The sequence below is a fragment of the Mirounga leonina genome, unplaced genomic scaffold (genome assembly GCF_011800145.1).
Source record: "Mirounga leonina isolate KUSES-001 unplaced genomic scaffold, KU_Mleo_1.0 Mir_173, whole genome shotgun sequence".
Lineage (NCBI taxonomy): Eukaryota > Metazoa > Chordata > Mammalia > Carnivora > Phocidae > Mirounga > Mirounga leonina.
The window spans coordinates 75,452,059-75,477,353 of NW_023270447.1; the positions used below are offsets into that span (position 1 = coordinate 75,452,059).

The 25,295-nt window shown below is 48.4% G+C and overlaps 1 protein-coding gene and 1 long non-coding RNA gene across 2 annotated transcripts in view; one reads left to right on the forward strand and one right to left on the reverse strand.

The window, feature by feature from the left end:
* The window catches only part of RHCE (Rh blood group CcEe antigens), a 37,313-nt gene that overhangs the window by 3,531 nt on the left and 8,487 nt on the right, over window positions 1-25,295 (forward strand). The window contains exons 2-8 of the mRNA XM_035019455.1: window positions 5,548-5,734; window positions 9,403-9,553; window positions 14,147-14,297; window positions 15,052-15,218; window positions 16,721-16,858; window positions 19,067-19,200; window positions 25,143-25,222. Coding sequence (XP_034875346.1) covers window positions 5,548-5,734; window positions 9,403-9,553; window positions 14,147-14,297; window positions 15,052-15,218; window positions 16,721-16,858; window positions 19,067-19,200; window positions 25,143-25,222 — 1,008 coding nt within the window. The remainder of the gene's footprint in view (window positions 1-5,547; window positions 5,735-9,402; window positions 9,554-14,146; window positions 14,298-15,051; window positions 15,219-16,720; window positions 16,859-19,066; window positions 19,201-25,142; window positions 25,223-25,295) is intronic.
* On the reverse strand, window positions 58-25,247 carry LOC118019866. Its single transcript, XR_004681762.1, has 3 exons — window positions 24,608-25,247; window positions 2,594-2,670; window positions 58-341 (listed from the first exon to the last, which is right to left on the reverse strand). It is a non-coding gene; the product is annotated as an uncharacterized LOC118019866 (long non-coding RNA).

Genomic DNA, 25,295 nt, shown 5'->3' on the forward strand with positions numbered 1-25,295 from the left:
CATGGGTCGCGGGACATGGTCACATGACAATAGTACTTTTTCAATTTGTTGTTGAAAGGTTTGAAAGAACGAAAACATATACAGACTAAGAGTATTCACTTTCATTATTAATAAACTTCAATTTCTTATATTTTTATAAAATCAAATAAAACTAGAAGGGCTCATATCTTCTTCCAGCAGCCCCTATGGATTGTCTGGAGCATCTTCTGAGGTGTGTGTTCCCTGCGCTGATGACCACTGGTCCGCACGGCCAGTGATGAGGCCATATGGGCAGGGAGAGTGAAGGAGACACAAAGCGTCAAAATATTCAAGAGACAGCTAGGAGATCAAACGAGCTGTACCTGGTGGAACTGAAGGAGGGGTTTAAGGATGGCTTCAGACATGAGCTTTGGTATATGGAAGTGCCAATTCCTGAGACAAGAAGCACAAGGGGAGGAGCAGTTTGGGAGGTAAATGAACATCGATATATTCATTCTGGGCTTGGGGTTGAGGTGCCTATGAGATGCTTAGGAGAAGCAGAGTGTAGCAGCTAACTATTGCTGCATAACAAACCACCCCCAAACTCAATGGCTGAAAAAAGCAACCATTTAATTTGCTCATGATTGTGATTAAGTGGTTCAGCAGAAGAGTCATAGCAGTAAAAGAGGATAAGCCCCAATGAGAGGGTGCTTTTCAAATCTCGGCTTGTAACATGTTGACTAATGTCACATTGGCCCAAGCAAATCACAAGGCCCAACCCAGGCAGGACGGGTCTATACTGGAAGGCGTGATTCATCGGGAGCCATTACTGTAACAGTCTGCACACGGAGCCTGCTCTAGGAATGCCACATTGGGGAAACATCCTGGACCCTGCACTGTGGATACTACCCAGGTCCCCTCCCCTGCTCCCCAAAGGGAGGAGAGCTACCAAAAGACATTTCCACGGACATGTAAATACAGTACCCCCAAATCCTACAATGTTGCAATCCCCCTTGATTGGGACATCCCTTTTTCCATTCCCTGTATGCTGTAGGGGTGAAGGCAGGGTGGGAGTAGAGGCTACTGGGGAACAGAAGTCAGCCTAGGGCTCTGTGGTTGGTCCCAGTCTGGGGCTGCAGAGGTCTTCCCAGTCAGCAGTGGGGAGAACAGTGTGGAAGTCGAGCCTAGAGCCTAAGGGCCAGAAGCTGGTTCTGGCTTCAAAGCTGTTCGTGCTGAAGTGTTTGCAGGCCAAAGGAAGGAGGAAAGGTGGGTGGAAACACAGGGGCAGCCAGGCCAGAGGAGGGGGGAACGGTCTTGCCCAAAGTCACACAACCAATAAGTGGCAGACACAGGATAATAGCATCTAACACTGTGTATCCAATGCCAGGCTAAGTGATTTGCACGAGCCAGTGAAAATGTTCATGGCGATCCTCTGAGTGGGTGCCATTGTTTCATACCCATTTTACAGATTAGGAAGCTGGGACACAGAGGTAGAGCCAGGCTCTAAACCCTGACAACCTGACTCAGAGTCTTCACCATTACACCCTGTGTGCTGTGTGGAAAAGCATGATGCATCGTGGTTAAACCCAGACGGTCAGCATTCAGATCGCTCACCATTTGCTAGCTGTGTGACCTGGGCTAGTTCCGGCGCCTCTCTGGGCCTCCCTTTCCTATCTGTAAAAGATGGATAGTAAATAGTACCTACTGCATGAAGTTGTTGCAGGTGAAAGCCATAAGGCACTTAGAATGGTGCCTGGTGTGTGGAGGGCATCACGCACGGGCCTGCTGTTGCCAATGCTGGTCATCATTGCCTCCTCTCACACCAGCGGGCTCTCAGCTTAGACCCTTCCTGCAAGTCGTGGGGCTTTCATAAAATTCTCCCGAAGGCCTGTCTGAGACTGTAGAACTCCCCTCTGGGGCCCAGTCATTGGGACCCCTGTAGCACATCCACTCCTTATCACCTCCAAACACCTTAGAGTCCATTAGCCTATCAGCCCAGCAGCCGATGTGGGGTGCAGCGCAGAATCTGAGAGGGGGAGGCCAGCACCACTGGGGATGCCCTGAGCTGGGACTTGGCCCTGAAGTGGGGGTCCCAGTCCTGAGACCGAGGAGGAGTTGGAGGGGGGCCTAGAGCTCTGGGAGGCCAGGAGAGGAAGCAGGAGGGTGCAGAGAGTGAAGAGAGGCCTGACATCTAATGTTATTGACTCACCCATTTGGGGCAACTGGGCTCTGTCAACAGCTCCAAGAAACTGCCCCCCCCGACTTCATCCCATGGGGTGGAGTACAAATATCCTCCCTCAGGGAGAGTTTGGGGCCTTGGGGAGGAAGGCCCTGAGCTCCTCCGCCTGACAGCAGTGACAGGCATGACAGCTGTGACTGATAAAACCCCCCAGCCCAGATCCTCCGACTCTCTGCCCTATCCTGGTTACCCCCCTCTCCCCACCCATTGATCCTCTCCTCAGAATATGCCAAAGCTGTAAGGGCCTTAGAGAGTACCAAGTCCAACTCCCACATGTTTACAGAGAGAGAAATTGAGGCCCCAAGAGGGTAGGGGACCTGCTTGGGGTCCCTTAGTGAGGTGGGGGCAAATAAGAGCAAGAAACAGCCTAGCCTGGTGGAAGAGCACTCACTGTACCTGGAGTTCAGAGCATGGCTTTGCTGCTAGCATGCTATGTGGCCTTGAGGAAGTCACAGGCTCTCTCTGGTCTGCTCCTGTAAAATGGGAGGAAAATGAAAGGCTCTCCCTACTCATGGGATCTTCAATAAGTCCAGACCCTACGCATATGGTGTGGCTGCTAGATGGCATCTGTGTTTGGTTTAACAGCGGGACTTAATACGAGATTGAACCGGGGCGCCTGGGTGGCTCAGTTGGTTAAGCGACTGCCTTCGGCTCAGGTCATGATCCTGGAGTCCCGGGATCGAGTCCCGCATCGGGATCTCTGCTCGGCAAGGAGCCTGCTTCTCCCTCTGACCCTCCCCCCTCTCATGTGCTCTCTCTCTCTCTCATTCTCTCTGTCTCAAATAAATAAATAAAATCTTTAAAAAAAAAAAAATACGAGATTGAACCGGAATACCGATTGTTGGGTGTGCGGTCTCCAGTGGGCCATAGGCCTTACCACTCCCAAAGATGCACTGTGCCTTTCACACACATAGTTTCCTGCCTGGCTCCTGAAGGAATTTGAGTGATCCCTATACAAAATGTGCCCTGTCACCCCCACTCCTAAGAGGATGTAAGCAGGAGACAGAAACATTGCCTGCACCTCTCTCACCCCATGGCAGAGAAGGGGCAAGAAGTTGAATCAATGCCATTTCTCACCCGTTCCCCAAGTTCCCAGACCCTTTGGAGGTCCTCGGCGGTCTCCAACGTCCTGGTGTGATCAGATTGTTCTGGAGGCATCCATACCCACCCACATCTCACACGCAAGATCCTGTGCGTTTCTCAATGAAGGTGAATTTAAATGTGACTTGAAGGGGCTTTCTGAGACTTTGGAGCGTTCTGGAAAGGAGTGCTTCCTCATTGTTATCAGAGCCAGGGCTGGAGGGGGAGACCAGGTGGGTTCTTTTTTTTTTTTTTTAAAAGACTTTATTAATTTATTTATTTGAGAGAGAGAGAGAGCAGGAGAGTGGGGAGGGTCTGAGGGAGAAGGAGACTCCCTGCCGAGCAGGGAGCCTGATGTGGGACTCGATCCAGGGACTCCAGGATCATGACCTGAGCCGAAGGCAGTCGCTTAACCAACTGAGCCACCCAGGCGCCCAGAGACCAGGTGGGTTCTTATTACTGTGATGGTGAGGATGGTGGTGGCAGGAGGGGGAGAACCACCATTTCCCGAGCGTCCTCCCTGCGCCAGGCGCCGTGCCAAGCCCTTGAACAAAACCTCACCTCCTTCAGCTCTCCCGGCCCCCTCTGGGGTGGGCACAATTGCCCTTATTTAGCAGATGAGGAAAGTAAGCAACCTACAAGTCCACACAGATATGAGGTTGAAGCATGTAAAACGCCATTTTTATAGGTCAAAAATGGTCAAATGTTGGCAATTTTAATATGGTTTAACCTGATAGGGAAGGACAGAGCTGGGATCAAACAGAACTGTCTAAACTTGAAGTCTGTGCCATTTTTCATCTGTGTGTGTATGTCTTGTTTTGTTTGTTTTTGTTACTGTCTGCATGCTGGTTGTAGAAAATTTAAACACCGAGAAAAAACAAGTAAAACCCTCCCAAACCCAGAGATAATATCATGGGGGGACAAATTCTTTCAAGTTCTCTCCCCAGGCATTTATACATGGGAAATAGTTGGTGTTTGTTGATTAAACAGTCTTCCTATTCTGAGCAATTGGGTGCATTGTATCATTGGATTCTGGCCACCAGACGGAGAGTGTGATTATTTTTCCCATTTAACAGATGAGAAGACAAAGAATAGCTAGTGTGGTAGTTGAAGGCACAGGCTTCAGAGCAGATCATCTAGGTTTAAATCTGACTGGAAGAGCTGGGGCAAGTTAGTTAACTCCTCTGTGGCTCAGTTTTCCCACCTGTGAAATGGTGATAAGAGCACCCACCTTGAAGGAAGCGGGCTGGTCTGTGTGATGTGATTAAAAGCGTGTCGCTGGGGCTCCTGGCTGGCTCAGTCTAGAGAGCATGTGACTCTTGATCTCAGGGTGGTGAGTTCAAGCCCCACGTTGGGCGTAGAGATTATTTAAAAAACAACAACAACAACAGTGTTGCTCCTTGAGAAGCACTTAATAAATGTAGGCTGTTACTAAAGCTCAGAGACATTAAATAACTAGATGAAGCCACACAGCTAGAAAGTTCCAGATTCTTGATTTTGAACCCAAGTTTGTCAAGCCGCTACCCATTTTTCAAACTTGGAATTAAATAAAAGTGTCCACCCTTTTCCTTTTGCTGGACCTCTCCCTGCCATCATCAGGCAAGTCTCTCGCACTCACCTGGGGCAGCAGCCCCCGAACAGGGTCCGAGGCTGGAAAAGGTGAGGGTCACTCAGATGGCCCTGGTGCTTCCTGCCTGCCCACTGGGTCCCTCCCAGCAAGTGACAAAGGGAGAGATCTGCTTTCTGAAAAGATAATTTGGTTCTTACCAACAGAATCTCTGAGCCTCCTTTGGCCCCTCTTTTCTGGGCCAAGTCATTGGCGTCTGTACTCTTACTTTCTCATGCACATGATCAGGTTGAATCTGTTCCTCAGTAGCCACAGTAATTACCTTTACTGGATGTCAACTGTGTGCCAAGCACTGGTCCAGATGCTTTACACATGTTCATATCATTAAGTTTAATAATAACAGTTACCGAGCACTCACTATGGGCCAAGCCCTGCCTTTGTGCTTCACCAGCAGTAGCTCATCGAATCCTAACCCCAACCCTGCCTGGTATGTATTGTCCACATTATTCAGATGACAAGACTGAGGCTCAAAGAGGCAAACTATCTTGCCCCAGCACTCTTTAATGATCTCTTCCAGCTGCCATCCCATAAATTCATACAGAATGTATGTAAATTCTAATTCTGTAAGCTCTGTAAATTCTAATTTCTAACTTTCCATCTTGTCTGCTTCTCTTGCTCCTTCTCCATATCTGCTCCTGGGCAGTCCTCCAGGATGTGACCATCATGGCGGCCCTTGGCTTTGGCTTCCTCAACTCATCTTTGCGGAGATATGGCTGGAGCAGTGTGGCCTTCAACCTCTTTTTGCTGGCCCTGGGGGTTCAGTGGGCAGTCCTGATGGATGGCTTCCTGGAATGGTCCTTCCGTAAGAAGGTGGTCATCAAACTGTCCAGGTAACCAGACGACAGCTGTTACCATTTTTTGGGTCCTTGAGGGTATGGGGCCCAAGAGGGCTGGTTCTAGACGAGCTGGGATGTCCCCTTGAAGCCATGAAATGTTGAGGATATCCGCTAACAAATTATTTACTGTTTATCTAAAATTCAAAATGCATCAGGATTCCTATATTTTATCTGACAACCCTGAGCCCAGATCTACAGCCCTCCCCAAGTTCTTTCTTTATTATTGAGTATGATTTTATGAAGTTACACAAGCAATATGGGTTCAAAGAAAAGTTAATAGAGATTACAGAAAAGAAATAGAAATGTCACAGTCTCTTGAAAACAAAGGAGTACTCTTAGTCCTCAAATGTCGGTGAACAAGAAATAGCCATGCCTTTAAATTACCTTTGATCCATTTAGATGCATGTATATGAAATTCTAAAATCTAGCAAAATTACCCATGTTGCTAGAAGTCAGAATAATGTTTACAAGAGGAAGGTGATGGTTATTGATTAGGAAGGAGCACAAAGAACCTTATGAGACACAGTAAATGTTCTCTGTGTTATCCCAGGTAATGGTTACACAAGGGGATAGATATATATATCCGTCAAGCTGTACACTTTTTAAAAAAAAGGCATTAGCATGGGGCACCTGGCTGGCTCAGTTGGTAGAGCATGCAACCCTTGATCTCAAGGGCGTGAGTTCAAGCCGCATGGTGGGCATGGAGCCTACTTAGGAAAAAAAAAAAAAAGACAAAAAATTAAAAAAATAAATAAAAAAGGCATTAGCACTTGACAGGAGAAACTCGGTAAAATTTACCTTGTACGTTGTTTTTTGCTCTTATCCCACTCTGAATCTCTGTTCTGCCCAGATGATGGTAAATCCCATCTTAGGCATCTTGGGGAACAGGTCACCTCTCTAGGCCACTCCATCCTCCCCTCTGATGAAACCCTGCTCAATCTCTGGGCACTGCTGTTGACCATCTCCCCACAAGCCAGACATGGTACCAGGCAGCACACAAACATTATTTTGTTTAACCCTTCCAGTAGGGGTCTAACTGGGGTACAGGCAAGGAAATAGAGGCTCAGAGAGCATAAGGCATTTGCCAAGAGTCACAGGGCTAAGTGGTGGTACTGGTTTTAGCGTTTTACTATCTGCAACCCTCCCCACACCCTCCAGGGTGGTTATGACATGAACCATAGCCCAGTCAGTTCCTTCCCTATTGGCCCTGAAAAAAACCCTCCACATTTTTTCTTCCAACAAGTTTTAGAGCTAATCCCCATGGGGATTTGATACCCACCCACCCCCACCCCCAAGAAACACCTGGGAAGAGGCAAAGGGTACTCTCTGGAAGAATTCTGACAGTGATGGCCCTGGTCTGGCGTTTCTGCTGCCTTGCCTTCAGCCTCCTGCCCCTTAGTGTCCAGGCATCATCTCTGGGCTGTTCCTTCTAAGGTACCGCGCCCAAGGAGGCCAACTTGTTCTTGACTCAATCTAGGAAGACAAGAAGAGGCCATGTGCAGCCTGAGTGAACTCCCCTGCCCCACCTCTGACAGCCTGGATCCTCCCAGCTGGGACCCCTGCTGGGACTGGCTTCACAGATTTGAATAATGAGCTCTATCCTGACCTTTCCAAGGGCCTGGCTGCTTCAGGGGGTGGTGCCCAGGCCTGCCTCCAGGACAGGGTCCTCCCTTCTCCCTTGGCCTCACCCACACTCTGCAGCCTGACTTGGCACTGAATTGCCTTGAGTCACCGATGACCAGTCCCTTCGGGGCAGGGGCCTGTCCTGCCTCAGCTTTGTCCTTTGTTTTCCTCCTGTAGTAAAGACTTACTAAATGGTTTTTGGAACCAAAATGAAAATAAAAGCAACCCTGAAAGTTGTGATATATTTAATGCTGTATTTTGAGAGGTTCAGGAGGGCTCCGCTGGAGGATAGTAGCAATAACCAACCCTCTTACTGTGCTTGACACATATTAACTCACTTTACCCTTACGACAGCTTCACAGGCCTGGCCTCCACCTTACAGATGAGGACCCTGAGGCACAGAGTGGTTCGGTACTTTTCCCAAGGTCACACAGCCAGGAAGGGGCTGAGCCAGGATTCCAACCTAGGCTGGCTGGACTGGAGACTGCACTCCTGAATACTGCACCTCACTGTCTCAACACCTCCCCCGCACCAACTGGCCCCCCGGGGTCTGACATCCCACCACTGGCACACATCCCCTTGAATTAGGCCCTTGCCAATTAAGTGAACACTCACCAAAAAGACATAACATGGCCTAACTTTGAGTAACTCCTATTCTAAATAATTCCCGATCCCTGTGAGACTCCCTCCCCAGGCCCTTGGCCCTCTTCTGATGGGCCCTCTGAAGTCCTTGAGCCTTAAGCAAGGTACTACGTTGGCAGCAAATGCCAGGGAGCCTGTGTCCAGACTTCAGAGCACAGGCTTTAGATCCAGGCCAACTGGGTTTGAACCTCACATCTGTCATTAACTAACTTTATGGCCCAAAGTGTCACCTCTGCTAGTCTCAGTGTCCTTTTCTGTAACGTTAGAGGTACTGAACGAACAGTACCCTAGCCACATTTCTAGAGGGCCGCTGAGAAGATTAAAATTTAAATGAGGTGATGTAATCGTTGTAAGCCTATTATACATAATGCTTAATAAATTACTGTTATTTTGTAGTTGTGGCTGTAGCATCAGGGAGGGGAGGTGGTCTCAGAGCAAGGTGCCTGGAGAGGGTGAGTGAGTTGGTTTAACCACCATGGATTATTCTGCTCATTGCCACCTCCTCCAGGAAGCCCTCCCTGATGAGTCCAGTCCACACTGCTCTCTCCCTCCAGTGAACCCCTCTAGCCATGTAATATCATGGATAGTCTTAGTAGACTGACTCACGATGTCAGCCCTGTCTCCCCAGCTGGATCATAAGTGCCTCGAAAACAAATTGTTTTCTCCTCCTGAATGCCTATCCTGAGCTAGCTTATTTCTCAAGGGACGGAAGGAATCAGTAGTAGTGCTAATAATGCGGGCTTCTACTCCTGAGTTAGTTCTTTGTGCCAATCATTGTGCTAGACACACAGGCACAGATATTCCTTCTAATCCCCACAGCACTACCACAAGATAAATATTATCATCACTCTTACTTTACAGATCAAGAAACAGGCCCAGTGAGATTAAATAGTTGCTCAAGTGGAAAAGCTGGGACTGGAAGCAGGCTTGTCCTACTTCTAAACCGTCTCCATTACAAAGGAGACCATGGGGGGGGCTGCAGAATGGCAGGCAGGCCAGCAGGTGAAGAGCGCCCTCTATTGAGCATCTTTGTGAGATGCAGGCAGAAGAGAAGCCGTGGGCAGAACCTCAGTTGTCAGACCTAGAAGGGGGTCCTGAGGGAACAATCAGCCTCTGTAACTCACCATGACATTCTTACGAGAAATTCAGAATGGCCTCAGTAGGCATGAGTATGTGCAGATCAATTTCTCACCCTGATGCCACCCTGATGGGGGAAGGAGCCCACGGAGACAGCAGATGGGGCAGCATCCGTTCCCATGAGGGTGGAATCTTGTTTCCTTGTTCTCCTACTGTGTCCCTAATTTCTTGGACAGCGCCAGGCTTGCTGAATGAGTGAATGAGTGAATAACGAATGAGAGGATCCTTTTCAATCATCCCTCTCTCTCTCTCCCCCCCAGTATTAAGTTGGCCACCATGAGTGCTATGTCTGTGCTCATCTCAGCGGGTGCTGTGCTGGGGAAGGCCAACCTGTTGCAGCTGACATCGATGGCACTGGTGGAGGTGACAGTCTTTGTCACCATGAGGATGATTGACAGGCAGTACCTCAGTGTGAGTCACGATGCTGTGAGCAGGGTACTTTGGGGAGGAGGGGTATGGAGGTGGAGGGGGGTGGACAGTGCCTCCATTTGGTGGAGTTCCTGGGATTTAAAAATTATAAAGACAGACCCAAATGGGGTTCCAAAATTGTGATCTATGCTAAATGTTTAAATATAGCAACCTAATGGTTTTAACTGGAGCTGGCATAGTCACTGGTGATGACAAGGTCTAAGGTTTGACAGGGGATATGGGTGGCTGAAGTGTAATGTAGGAAAGTTATTAGTAGAGAAAGCATCAAGGAACAGAAAGAGTTGGATGGATCAAGATGATGACCTGGAGGAGTGATAGAAAGATGGTAAGGCAGGTGCTGAAATCCTTAGAGACCAAGAAGCAGGTGGATAATCAGCAAGGAGTGTAGAGTTCACCAGCATGTTCTTCAAGGGAGCTGGAGATATTTGGGAGGGAAAATGAACAATGGTCTAGAAGCTTAGATTTGAAGTTCTTATTATTCACTAATTTTTGGTTCTCTTCATCTTTCTATATGACTTTTTTTTTTTTAAAGATTTTATTTATTTATTTGAGAGAGCGAGAATGAGAGAGAGTACATGAGAGGGGGGAGGGTCAGAGGGAGAAGCAGGCTCCCCGCTGAGCAGGGAGCCCGATGGGGGACTCGATCCCGGGACTCCAGGATCATGACCTGAGCCGAAGGCAGTCGCTTAACTGACTGAGCCACCCAGGCGCCCCTCTATATGACTTTATTTTAACCCCTAACTACTTCGGCATATATTTCCTATAAACAAGGGCATTCTTTTACATAACCATTGTTCAGTTAACAAATTTTAGAAATTAACATTGACATAATATTATTATCTAATTCAAATTTCCCCAATAATATCCTGTTACAGCAATATATATATATATATATATTTCTTTCTTTTTGGTCCAGGGTCACACTTTCATTCAGTTCTCATGTCTCCTTAAACTTTTTCAATCTGGAACAGTTTCTTAGTTTTTCTTGATATTTCATGAACTTGACATGTTTTGAGGTTACAAGCCAGTAATTTTGTAGAATGTGGGTTTGTCTACAGTTTCCTCATGATTAGTTGGAGGGTATGCATTTTTGGCAGGAATTACACAGAAGTGATGTTGTGCCCTTCTCAGTGCATCATATCAAGAGACACATGCTGTCAATTTGTCCCATTACTGAGGATGTTAACTCTGGTCACCTGTTAAGATTTTGTCTTCCAGGCTCTTCCACTGTAAAGTTACTATTTTCCCCTTTGTAATCAAAAAGCATCTTGTGGGGGAGATAATATTCTGTAAAATCCTGTTTCTTATCAAACTTTCACCCACTGTCTTTTTTTTTTTAATATTTTATTTATTTATTTGACAGAGAGAGACACAGTGAGAGAGGGAACACAAGCAGGGGGAGTGGGAGAGGGAGAAGCAGGCTTCCCGTGGAGCAGGGAGCCCGATGTGGGGCTTGATCCCAGGACCCTGGGACCATGACCTGAGCCAAAGGCAGACACTTAACGACTGATCCACCCAGGCGCCCCTCACCCACTGTCTTTAGCAACTGCTGATTTTTTTTTTTTTGCCTGAATCAATTAGCACTCTGATGACTACCAATATTGGTTTTCTTTCTTTTTTTTTTTCTTAAAGATTTTATTTTGGGGGCGCCTGGGTGGCTCAGTTGGTTAAGCATCTGACTTTGGCTCAATCATGATCTCAGGGTCCTGGGATCAAGCCCTGCATTGGGCTCCCACTAAGTAGGGAGTCAGTTTCTCCCTCTGCCCCTCCCCCTGCTTGTGCTCTGTCTCTCTCTCTCTCAAACAAATAAAATCTTTTTTAAAAAAGATGTTTTTAATTAGTCTCTACACCCAAAATAGGGCTCAAACCTACAACCACCAGATCAACAGTCACATGCTCTAAGGACTGAGCCAACCAGGCGCCCCCAGTATTGGTTTTCTAATTCCATCTTCCCTTCCACAACCATTAGTTATAACGCAGTCCGCTGTAAGAAAGAATTTTCTTTTCTCCTCCATTCAGGCATTCATTCATTCATTCATTCATTTAACTATGGGCTCACGGAGTCACCCAGACATACTTTCATTTTTTTCCCTCTCTGCTTACCATAAGAACTAACTGCAACTCCTTGGTTTCAAGGAAGAAAACTGCACTGGAACTTTTTTTAGGCAGAAAGAGGGGACCACCAAGGGCAGGAGTAGCAGTCAGACTCAGGACTGGAATTGTATACGAGAAGCCTTTAAGATCCTAGGTAGTTCATGCTCTCCATCTTTTGGTTCTGTTCCTCTCTGTGCACATCAGCATTCTCCTCAGTGGAGAACATGTTCTCTCCACCCCTTTCATTTCCGGGCTTCTAAGTCCCAGATCCTGCAGGATCCTGCCCTCCTCTCTGAGCTGGTCCCAGTTCTAGGGTCCAGTAAGAAAGAACCTGATTGGCTCACGCAGCCACGTGTCTGCTTTGGCCCAATCAGCTGCAGCCAGCGTGGAGGGCGGGTCACGCAGTGAACACGTGGCCAGTCCAGAAAAAGAGGTGAATTCCTAGAGCTGGAAAGCTCCCTGCGGGCCGGGCGTGGTAAATGTTTTCCTACTTTTTTTTTTTTTTTTTAAGATTTTATTTATTTTTTTGACAGAGAGAGACACAGCGAGAGCAGGAACACAAGCAGGGGGAGTGGGAGAGGGAGGAGCAGGCTTCCCGCAGAGCAGGGAGCCCGATGCGGGGCTTGATCCCAGGACCCTGAGATCATGACCCGAGCCGAAGGCAGACGCTTAACGACTGTTTTCCTACTTTTAAGGGCTGCAGTGATGCAAAGCCATATGGTCTCCTCTCTTTGTGGCTTTGACTCCAGTTTAGTTGGTGCCGGGGAGGATTCAGCACTGATTTTGAGAGTTGGCTGCTTTACCTAAAAACGTCAGTTCAGCCTGGGTTTATTGAATGGAAAGGCTCGGGGAAAACCAGAGACAGCAACCAGAGCTGCTTCGGTGGCGGCGACTCCAGAAATGAGTGTAGGGTTCCACTCCAGTCATCCCCACGTGTGGTTCCTGGATGCTTGGGAGACCTCAGACATTAAAAATGCAAGACCTCTTTTCAGTTCTTCCAGGCGACTTCATTTTCATGTATGCCTGAAATGTGTGAATGTATCCTTCCCATTCACTCATTCCTTTTCACAAATATTTATTCCGTGCCTATTATGTACCAGGCATCTTTTCGGCAGTGGGAAAATGCTACTGTGGTGGACCTTCCATTCCAGAAGGAAAGACTGCCAATAGCAATCAACGTAGGCAAACGATAGGGCATGTTAGATAGAAAATATAATGAGAAAGGAGATATGAAGAATCGAGAGGGGGATAAAATGTTAAATAAGGTGGCCAGGGAAGGCTTCCCCAAGTAATTCTGAATAGAGACATGAAGGCGGGGAGTGCACAAGCCACGTGGGTGCCTGAGCACAGTGGCAGGTCAAGGGCGGGGGTGGGGGGTAGTGGTCTGCCTCTTCCAGGAGTATTTTATCACCCACAGTGTTTAGAATTGTTGGCACGGGGTAATAATAAAAAGCAGACAGACTTCTAATAGTTTTTATTATCGTTTTAAATTCTCCAATGCACCCCCTTACTGCCTGCACCCAGGGTGGGCCACTCCCTCCACCTTGCATTCCACGCACTGGAAAAGCCAGAGTGAAGTGGGACTGATGTGGGAGCATGCCTGTGGGTTGGAGGAAGAGCGAGGAGAGTGTGTCAGGAGTGGAGCAGGAAATGAAGTCAGGGAGGTTAGGGGAGAGCAGGTCACACAGGGTTCTACAGGTCATAGCCAGAACGTGGACTTTGAATTGAGCGAGAGAGGAACCATTGGGAGATTCTGAGCAGAGATGGCCATGAACTGACTTAGATGTTCGTAAGGTTACTCCGGCGGCTGTGTGGAGGGTAGTCAGTAGAGGGACAAGGGTGGAAATGGGGGGGGGGGGGACCAGTTAGAAGCTTACTGCAATAATTTGGAGGTGGTGGTGATGGTGGGGCTTAAATCAAGGTGGGGTCAGTGAAGCCTGGTGGTAAAAATTCTGCCAATTCTGGATATTTTTTGAAGGCAGAGTTGACAGGACTTACCAGTAGTCCACCAAGTGAGTTATTAAAGATTACTAACTTTGATATTCATAAAGCAAAATTAGCATATGGCTAGAATTTACTAAAGACTTTAGTTTCGTATTATAAAAAGTCTGGCTGCTTCCTGCTGCAGAGTTGATATCACTCATCACTCCACAAATTCTGCTGAAAAGTAGGAAGCAGTGGGGGTGCATGTCCATGTGACTTTTTGCCTCACCTAAGTAGATCTCAGCCAAAAGCATTTAAGAGCTACTGATAAGGCCAAACCAGCAACTTCCCTGGAATAAATCCATGGCTGCTCCTGGGTCTCTCCTGGGTCTTCTCTGAAAGGGGAACTGCTGGGTTGGGGAGGCTCCAAACACCAGTGTCATGACTCCAAGTCACACCTTCTGAACTTGAGTGAAGTTCGGAACTGTCTCCCAGGAACGGGGGTTGGCCTGTGGGCAGGGGCTGTGGGCATTCACCGCCCTGCTGGCTTTGTTGCAGATGGACAACCACGTAAGCATGATGCACATCCACGTGTTTGCAACCTATTTTGGGCTAATGGTGGCCTGGTTCCTCTCGAGGTCTCTGAATGAGAGAGTGACGGAGGAGAAGAATCAGACAACAAAGAGCTCCAGTTTGTTTACCATGCTGGGTGAGGACAAGGTGGGGTGTGTGTGGAGGGGGGGTCTCTCCCTTGGAGTTAGCGAGAGGCTCTCTGATGGCTCTGTGGGAAAATCTCCCTCCTTTACCGACCTGCCCAGGGTGCTCAGAGCCCCTCCATGATGACTCAGCTCCCCAACTAGTGTTGGATGGATTCACAATCCCTTTTAGGGCAACGCTCTTCATTAATATCCACAGGAGAGGGGAGACGCGTTACCCTTGAGTTTAGATCAGTTTGCCTAATCCTTTTATCATCGAGCGAAGGGAGGGAACTGGACAAGTGGAGAAGGGAGAGGCCAGCAGTGGAGAGAGGGAGAGGGTGGGGAAAAGACTACTAATACTGGCGTATCTGGCAAAGCCCAGCGGAAATGCAGAAGCCTGACTGTGGGAGAAGCCGAGAGGAAATTGGGCAGTTAGCCAGGCGGTAGGTGACCCAACAGCCAGCCGCGAGGCCAAAATCAAAGTGGCACAGTACATTTTCAGAATAAGCATTTGGCCATCACAAGCTGGGCTCAGGAGGCCTGGGGGTTGGTGATTTAAACTCTCTGGGCCTTTGTTTTTTTGCCCGTGAAGTATGTTAGCTGGGCCCTATCAACTTGAGAATTCAGAGGAGACATGACTTGCCCCAAAAGTCACATAACTAAAAAGGGACAAAGCTGAGACTTGCCTGCTCCAGGAAGCCCCCGCAGGCTCAGGCTTTGGAGTAGCAGTGCTGGCTCTGGCCACTGACCCTCTCTGGCCCCCAGGAACCCTCTTCTTGTGGATATTCTGGCCGAGTTTCAACTCCGCTCTGCTGGATATTCCAAAGGAAAGGAGGAATGCCGTGTTCAACACCTACTATGCTGTCGCGTCCAGCGCGGTGACAGCCATCTCAATGTCGGCCTTGGCTCGCCCCCAAGGGAAGATCAACATGGTGAGGAGGGGGTTGCCCCTTGGGCAGCACTCAGGTCTTCTAGGCTGGACACATATTCATGCCCCCTGTTCCAGAACCAGCCCCACAGGGTGGGAAAAAGTATTCCGGGTGACAGAGACTTGTCTGCAGTGTCCTGGAGCAAGGGGAAGGGCACTGGCTTATCAAAATGGAGGTGGAATTTGGAGACTATGAAATGATCAAAGGCTCTCTGAGGGGAATGATTAAGTCTATCAGTGTTGACACCAAACAGACGGGTGGGTGTGAACCCTGTTTCTGCTAGTTACTAAAGCCAGCCACCATGAGCAAGAGTCAGCAGAGAAGAGCTAGAATAGAATCAGCCGGGCTCTCCCCTTCCCCTAAGAAATTTCAAGAATGGGATGAATGGAATTGGAGGTAAAGAAGGATGTTATTACCCTAGCCGTGTGACCCTGATCAAGCCACTTACACCTCTGGAGCCACAACTAGCTCATATGTAAGGTGGAAATGAAGAGGCGATGCACATAAAGTGCTCTATGGGGGAAATAGTGCTGGGCAAACAGTAGCCATGTTACCAATGTAGCCAGGAGACTGTGTGTGAGTTTTGGGGGTGGAGAGAGAGACGGGTGAAAGGGTAGAGCTAAAGATGAAACAAGTTTCCATGACGATCAGGTATGAGGCCAGCCAGCCAGAGGTGGTGGGAAAAAGTCTAGAGAGACAGCAGGGCCTAGAGTGGACAGAATGTGGCCATGCAGGACAGGTTAAGCACTAAGGGGAGTGGGTGTCTTTCTGGGGGAGCTCCATGGTGACAGGGAGTCTAGGATCAGACAAGGTAGGGACATCTAGGGAGGCAGGTGTGGCCAGAAGGTCAGGGAAGCCCAGAAGCTGGTCCCAGGCCCCAGAGCTCCAAGACCTGGTTAGAGTTGGGAGGGCAGAGGGAAGTAGCATGAAAGCGAAGCAAGGCCCCAGGTCTAGGGGATCAAAGGACATAGCGGAGATGTGACCCAGGAACGAGAGATAGCTGGTTAAAGCTGGATCCAGTAGTACAGGGTGGTGTAAACACCAAATAGCCAATAATAATGATAAAAATAGTAAAAACAATAATAATGGCTTATATTTCTTGAGCCCTTGGCTCAGAGTCTTCCATGTGGTAACTCGTTCAGTCTTAACAATAACCGTATTAAGTAGGTACAATCAAAACCCCGTTCTTCTGGTGCAAAAGTTGAAGCATGAATGGCTCAGTGCCCAAGGACACATCGCTCATAGGTGTGAGGGTGGCTAGGATACACTTTCAAGTTCATTGCCTCCCAGTCAGGGTGACTGCTCACTGAGCCTGAGAAGTGGAGTAAGATAAAACCATTGATGAAGGTCCTGTAGTCTCAGCAGAGAGGAGGGGATGGTTTCAGGGCCAGTGAAGCAGGGAAGACATGACAGTGTTGCTTGCTACCAGCTTACCAAGTAACTCTGGGCAAGATGCTGTCCTCTTTGTACCTCACTTCATTCGTCCACAAGCACTTTCTTTGCAGACTCATATCCACAATGCGGTACTGGCTGGAGGTGTGGCTGTGGGCCCTTCGTGTCATCTGATCACTTCTCCTTGGCTCGCCATGCTGCTGGGCTTTATGGCTGGACTGATCTCCATCGGGGGAGCCCTGTGCCTGCCGGTAAGGAGCTGGGCCGCTACCACCTGATTTGGCTTAGACCAGCAGGGCCCTGGGAGCATGGTGGGCCGTCGTGTGGTGTCATGGGCTGCACGAGGCAGACGTTGGCACCTTCTCAAGCAGGCTTCAGAGCTTGGGTGAGCGACCCACCCAGGTTGTACTGTGTATTTGTTAGGATCTGGGGGAGCAAGTAACAGAACCCATTCATGTTTGCTCAGGCACAGGGGGGAGTATTGTAAGGCTACTGGGGTGTCACAGAACCCAAGGACAGGGATGCTGCTGGGAACCCAGGATTGGCTGACACCAGGGACAGGAATGTTGTGAGGAACCCAAGAAGTATCCGCTCTTCTTCTTTCTTTGCTTTTCATGAGTATCTGCTTTATTCTCACTCTGTAGACTTCCTTCCCCTTCTCCTTCTCCTGCTCCACATGGTGGAATGTAGTCTTGCTCTTCAGGAAAGCAGCTGGGTGGAATTTCTCGGCCCCATTCCCAAGTGTTCTGGAGAAGGGACTCATGGGCTTAGTTTGGACAGTGTGCTTATCTTTGGCTGGGAATGTGGGGGACCCGAGCATAATATACGTACACAGCTGCTGCCCGTGAGCCATGTGAATGGGGTGGGGGGGCAGCAGCCGGAAGAGGGATGCTGGGTTAACCCAGGCCATGTCTACTTCTGATTGTTTAGTTCTTCTAAGTGGATGGGCTTTTCTTCCTTCAACATCCAGCAGGTGCTGATAATACCAGCATACCCCATGATAGCCAATTTGTTATAATACACTTCTAAGAGAAATAATTTCAGAGCAGCAACTCTTTGTGGGTTTGAAGCCTTGGTAGAGGAGAAAGGAGTAGACTTTTGGGTGGCTCAAGAAGCTGAATTTGGATGAAAAATGGATATTCAGGGAGGCAGTTTCACTCCAGAATAGGGGAAGATGTACCAACAGTCTCGTCTGACCAGCGATGGGGTAGCCTGCTTTTCATCTTTGGAATTGCAATGAATGTCTTTTATCTCCTGTGCTTTGAGGCCCTATGATGAAAGGCCGAAGTGCGCAGGGAAACCTGCGTAAATTCTCATCAGGCTGGGCGTCCACTCTCTGTGCTTGTTTCCTTGACTCCATCAGTGGGGGAACGATTCAGAGATGATTCACTCGTTCATCCGTCCCTTCATTCATTCAGCACATATGTTTTAACATGTCTCCTGCTCCCTGAGCTATAGTGTAGTGAGGGCAATGGACAAATGAACATAGCACAGCACATCTAAACCAGCCTGAGTTGGATCAGAAAATGCTTCCTGGAGCAGAGGGTGTCTCAGCCGAGTGTTGACAGATGACTAATATTAGCCAGGCAAAGTAAAGGGAAATGTATTCCAGACAGAAGGAACAGTGTGTTCAAAGGCTCAGTGGTGAGAAGAGCAGATGGCCCAGCCAGGAAATAGACGCTGAAGCCCTGGGTTCACCTGGGAGTGTGGTGGGACCACAGTCTTGAGAGATGGGAGATACTCAGGTGTGGCTCCTGGGCAGCTTGAGGAGTCTGGGTTTTTATTCTGAAGACAGTGGGGGATCCCAAGGGGGAAACTCACCTGTCCTATTTGCATTTGTATCCACATTTGTTGGCTCATGGTCCCCTGGGAGGCTAAGTGGTGGAGGGGAAGGGGTGCTGAAGGAGAGTCCGGAGGGGGGGGGGCAGTCAGATTCTTTTCTTCTCATTAGTCATGTTGTCTTTGGGATAGCAATTACATTTGGGCTAGACCAGCGGGTCTCAATCACCCTCTGGGGACTTTTTGACTCTACCTGGAGACATTTTTTTGGTTAACACACGGTGCGAGGGTTGCTCATGGCATCTCAAGGGTGGAGCCCAGGGATGCTGCTAAACATCCTAGGGCCTTTGCACAATACAGAAGTATCAGCCCAATGTGTGAGTAGGGCCTGGGCTAGGCCCTTGCTTCTGGAAGGGTGGTCAGGGGGCCAGTAGCATTGACATTACCTGGAACTTTGTGAGAAGTGCAGAATCCCAGGCCCTAGGCCCACTAATCTGACTCTGCAGCTTCGCAAGCCCCCCACGTGATGCAAGTACGCATTCAGGTCTGAGGAGCCCTTGTGGAGGTGAGCCCCAAAGCCTACCCCCTGTGGGTGGCCCTGGATGCCAAGGATCTGTGGAAAGCCTGGATAGGGGATATCAGTCTTTCATGTACATCTGCTTATCTGACGTTCGTTCCAGGAATACTTTAACCGTGTACTGGGGATCCACGACACCTGCGGCGTGCACTACTCCTTTGGCTTGCCAGGTCTGCTCGGGGGAATCGCCTACATTCTGCTGATAATCTATGAGGTCACCTGGACCAAGCAGTCCATGTAAGTGACTTGGCTTATCCCCTTCGCACCCCGTCCAACTCAGGAAGAAACATGCCCAAAGCCCTCAGCTGAGGTGTATGCATTCAGAGCCAGGCACTCCGCAGACCTTAACAAATATTTGCTGGCAGATTTATTAATACATTCTGCCTAACCTCTACCTCTCCAGGCCATGTCTTCTTTCCAAAAAGGACAGCTTAGATGCTGGGCAAAGGCAGACAGTTGTGAGTCCTGCCCCCAAAATGTAGACAGAGCAGGTCAATTGGGCCCAAGCCCGCTGAGTCCATTGTTTAACCCCTGGTGGTTTAGGTCATGGTGAAGAGTGTGTCATGGAGTCAGACTCATCTTGACCTCTTACTAGCTGGGTGTGCTACCTAGTCTCTCTCAGCCTCATTGCCTGGTGTAAACGCAGATAATGACAGAGCCTCTCCTCATAGGGTGCTTGGAGGCCAGGTGCTTGCAGCCAGACACCTTGTGGTTAAAAGGATTTAATACTTTAATGTAGGAATATGCTAAGCACAGCCCATCCCTGAGGCCCCAGAGAGAGAAGGAGCTTGGCCAAGGTCTTGCTGTGAGGCAGGAACGTGGGCCTTGGGACTAGGGTCAGATCCTATGTTCTCTGGACAATGGATGCCAGTGGCCGATTTGACATACCCGAGACCTGGCCATCACCTCCCAGAGGTTGTGTGAGTATCTTCTGGGCATGGCTCACATAAAATGAAAGAGTGACTTGGGCATGATACAGGGATAGATTTTTCCAGATGAACTGATACAGTGATAACAATAATAATAGTCCTGGTGACAACCACCACTGCTTATGGACTGCTCTCTAGGTGCTAATAGGCCTCTGCTAAAAGCATCACATGCGTCATCTCATTTAAGCCTCGCACCCCGACCCGAGATGTATTATTATCATACACTAAGATACGACACATATGGGGAGTTATCTGCCCTAAGTCACTCGGCTGGAATGCAGCTGTACAGCTGATGAGCGCCTGAAGTGGGTGATGAGGAGCTCATCGCATCTGGAGGCAGCTCAGAGAAACCACGGAGGGCTGGGTCCCTTCTAGCTCGAACAACAGAGATGGCCACAGCCCCACATTATAGGAATCACATACAGCATGTGAGGCAGCCCTCCTTAAACTGCTTGGGGTAAGGGGGAATCCCACCTCCGGGTGGGGAGGAGATGGTCTGCGTGAAGCAAGACACCATAGGGATGGGCTCCAATGATGTGTCTGCCACTGTTTTAACAGTTGTGCAACTCAGCCTCTCTCTGAGCCCCTGAGTCCCTCTCTGTAAAGCTCAGGTGACTGTAGGGGCCAGGCAGGTAAGGTTACAAAAAGAGAGCAGCGAGAGGAGGCTGGGAAATCGTGGGCAACTGCTCTGAATTCAGCACCAGGCAACCATGACGGTGCCGGGACCCAGGCTCAGTGTCCCCAGGTCTAATGACTTTTTTTTTTTTTAAGATTTTATTTATTATTTATTTGAGAGAGAGAGAATGAGATAGAGAGAGCATGAGAGGGAGGAGGGTCAGAGGGAGAAGCAGACTCCCTGCCGAGCAGGGAGCCCAATGCGGGACTCGATCCCGGGACTCCAGGATCATGACCTGAGCCGAAGGCAGTCGCTTAACCAACTGAGCCACCCAGGCGCCCCAGGTCTCATGACTTTTTAAGAGAAACCAGAAATCCAGAGTTACGCACCTGCACTCCCAAGCATTGGCAAAAGATTCAGAGTCATTAGAAACATTGTGTGGGCCAAATTCTGTTCCTGGGTGGCCAGCCTGTGATTTCTGAACCACCTACCCTTCTAGCTCCTTAATTCTGTGCTTCTATAGCTCTCCTAGCGCAGTGGTTCTCAACAGCACTAGCATCACCGGGAACTTGCTAGAAATGCAAATCCTACCCTAACCCAGACCTGCACTGTTAGAAATCTAGTGATGGGGCCCCAGCAATCTGTGGGTCAACCAGCCCTCTAGGGGATTCTCCTGCAAGCTAGTTTGAGACTACGAGCCTAGAGCAAACAACAACAAACAAACAACAACAAAACAAACAACAAAAAACAAAACAAAGGTCAGCCAACCAATGGCGTGCTACTAAAGGACTAACAACCTGCTCTCCAGGAAAACAAAGCCCTGATTGCAGAGGGGCAGATACTCCCATCTGTAACCATGGAGGGGCTATCACTGAACTGGGGGTTGGGAACGGTTGAGAACAGGGGTCGGTCAACCCGCCCCTGGGAGCGGGCTCTTGCACACCTCTGCGAGTCAGGTCTCACCAGGATGGGACAGTAGAGTACCAAGGAGTTGTCCTCTCTCCTCTGCAGGAACCCGGCAAAGGGAAGGACATAGCGACAGCAATGACCTCTCTTAGGGAGGCCTCTGGTCAGCTGGAAGTCAAGGGCACAGGCTTCAGGGAGGGTTCCATTTACCAGCCGTGTGATCTGAGGCACAGTATACTCAAACTCTCTTCAAGTCTCAGCTTTGATCTGCATGATGGGATAATAAGATCTGCGTCCCAGGGCTGCTGTGAAGATTCAGCATGGAGGGAACACCCTCTTGTCTTCATGATGATTCTTGCTACTGCTGCTTCTACAGGAGAAACACCTCCGTGTATAGAAAGAGGGACAAAGGACTAGCTGGGAGTCAGAACACTTAACGTGACACGTGGAGCAACTGTTTATTAGCTTCGTGTCATTGGGCAACACGGTTGGCTTTTCATTCATTCCACAGTGTTTGCCGAGCTCCTATTCATGGGAGCAAATGTGAACGGGTCACGTGCTTGCCGCTGGGATGGGGCAGGGTTTCACAAACTGTGGGATTTAAGTGGTGTAGAGACACTTAAATAACATTGACTCATGCAGGGCAGATGCTGTTTTTCAATTATTCAGTCCTTGGATTGCATCAGGGAGAAAACCTGCACTCATGTGCTAAGTGCCTCTGTGCTTCTGAGGCAAGCTGACGTCAGGTTGGAAGGCCAGCGAGGCAGCCTCTGGCTGAGACACGTGCTCAGGCTGCATCTGGGGGAGATTTTAGCCACACTTTGTTTGCACTGTATCTTTTTACAGTGACCTCCCATTTCTCTACCATTTACACTGGTGACTCAAAGTTTCCTTTTAAATACATTTATTTAAATGTAAAAAAAAAAGTCCATTTAAAGAAAAATATTTAAAAAAATAGTATCCTTGGAATGTCAATATGGCTAAATTTGTGAAGGTAACTCACAGATGCCGAAATTTGGGAAAGATCTGTCTGGCCTTCGTGGGTAGATGGGGTTTGAATCCCAAGAGCCACCCATGCCAAGCCATGTGACATTGGAGACTCTGGTTCACTTTCCTAACCTGGATCTTCCCATTTGTGGAACAGGGATGCTGACAGCTCACTCAGAGGGCTGCTCCAGCATCATATGAAACCAGATGGTAAACATGGGGAGCAGAGGGTGTGGTGCAGGGGAGCCCACCCTGCGTGGGGACGGTCATTATGGCTAGCTCTGTGTCATCCATTGCTGCTTTCAGATGGCACCAGGAGAGAGTGAACTGGGGGGTTAGCAGATTTAGATTTAGCTTCTATGCTACCACTTAATCTTATTTTTAAAAACAAAACGTTTTTGGGCGCCTGGGTGGCTCAGTTGGTTAAGCGACTGCCTTCAGCTCAGGTCATGATCCTGGAGTCCCGGGATCGAGTCCCGCATCGGGCTCCCTGTTCAGCAGGGGGTCTGCTTCTCCCTTCTGACCCTACCCCCCTCATGCTCTCTCTCTCTCTCTCTCTCTCAAATAAATAATAAATAAAATCTTAAAATATAAAAAAATAAAAAATAAAAACAAAACGTTTTTGTAGTATAATCTACATCCAGAGAAGGGCAAATATCCTCAGGGCACCACTTGATGAATTTTCTGACACGCCCATGTAATCAGCACCCAGAACTCCTTCTTGTCCCATCCCAGGGCAACCGTGACCCTGACTTCTAACACCATCAGTCAGTTTTGCCTGCCTTTGTCCTTCATGTACGTGGAATCCTACAGGAAGTCTGTGCTCTTGTGTGCCTGGCTTTGACTCTACATTGTAGTTGTGAGACTCTCCCACATTGTTGAGTATCTCTGTAGATTGTTCATTTTCATTGGGGTAGAGTATAGAATTGTGCTGGGGTTTACTTCATAAAGGTGACTTGAGTGATGACATGGAGAGGTCAATGTCATTGAAGGAAAAGTTTAATGTTACAGTTGTCCTAGAAATGAGAGGCTCAATACACCATGTAGGGCCCCACAAAACCTTATTACACCCAGGGACCAGGCAGCAGAGAGAGAGGGGAACTGAGACTATATGCCTTCAGGTTGATGGCAGTGGGGTAGTGGGGGGGAGGGGCGGGAGTCCCCTCTTGGGCAGGAACTGAAAGCATGTGTTAGAGTTTGTGGTCAGGGGGTTTATAATATGAATTTTGCACTCCCATGAAAGCTGACTTGCTGGAGAGAGAGCGGTAAACAATTTCGGCCATTAGTTGGGCCCTGTGATAAATGAGTGCCATGTAGACAAATACAGAATCTAAGAAACAGTTAAAATAAGTGTTCCATTCTGTGAATACAAAACAATTTCTCCATCACTGATGAACATTTGGGTTCTTTCTGGTTTGGAGCTGTTATGAACATTCTAGTATGGCTGCTATGAACATTCTAGCACTTTTTTTTTAGTACATACAAATGCTCTTCTGTTGAGTAAATGCCTAGAAGCAGAGCTGTTGGATCATGGCATTCATATGATCCATTTGAGAGGACATTACCAGTTTTCCACTGTGCCAGTCTAATCACCCATGGCACCCAAGAGTTCCCTTTACCCCATATATTCTCCAACACCCCATATTTTCCTTCTCTTTAAGTTTATCCACTTAAGCATCAAACATCAATTTAATTTTAATTTCCCTGATGACCAATTAAGTGCAGCACTTTTCATTGGCTCTCTGGACATTTGAACATCTTCTCTTTTGAAATATCTGTCCAAGTTCTTTTGCCCATCTTTCTGTTGTATTGTTCTGCCTTTTTCTTATAGATTTGTAGGAATTCTGGATATAGAGTCTTTGTTATATAAATGTATCATAAATATCTTCTCCCATTTTGTGGGTTATCTTTCACCTTAATGGTATCTTTTGATGGACAGAAGTTCTTAATTTTAACACAGTTCAATTCATCACTGTTCCCTTCACGTTTGTGAGTCCTATTTAAGAAATCTTTGCCTAGGGGTGCCTGGGTGGCTCAGTCGGTTAAAGCGTCTGCCTTCAGCTCAGGTCATGATCTCAGGGTCCTGGGATTGAGCCCCCCACCACCCCGATCATGCTCGCTCTGTCTCTTGCTTTCTCTCTCTCTTAAATAAATAAATAAATAAAATCTTTAAAAAAAGAAAAAAAAAAACGAAATCTTTGCCTACTGCAAGGTCATGTAGATGTCCTCCCAGGCTACTTCATAGTTTAGAGTGAGGTCCTGGGGTCGCCTAGAAAGAGAGAGGACAGGGAAGTATGTTCAACAGGGGTGGGCCGGGGAGATGAGCCTGACAGCCAAGCTCTACTCCACCTTGCCCTGATGGAAACAGAACTTTCATCATTAATTGCCTCATGAGGGAACTTGGGGCTCAGAGAGGTTAAGTGACTTGCCCAGGATCATGCAGCTAGTTACAGTCCTTGGACTTGAACCTGGGTTTTCTGCCTCCTGGTCAAATTCATCATCCATGGTTTCCGAGAATTGAAGGCAGCCAAAGAGGATCTTGGAATCCCCCCTTTCCCTCCTCCATGTCTGTGTGGCTTTGCAGGAACACGGCAGGGGAATGGGTTACCTGGGGAGAGGAATTATTCTTCTGATAGCCCTTCCTGACAGCATCACAGGAGTTGCAAACAGTCCTTCTTGACCCCAATGACCTCTGCACTCTGATGGTTGAATGTGACTATACCCCGCTTTGTCATTTCTAGGATCAGCTACCAGTTGTTCATTGGCACTGGGACACTCAGCTTGGCCCTGGCTTCAGGTCTGATAGCTGGTGTTTTGACAGGTAAGTGTGAGATGACCCTCCTTCCCCCATGGCCCAGGGCACAGGTCCTGAGGCCAGAGGGCATCTGGCCCAC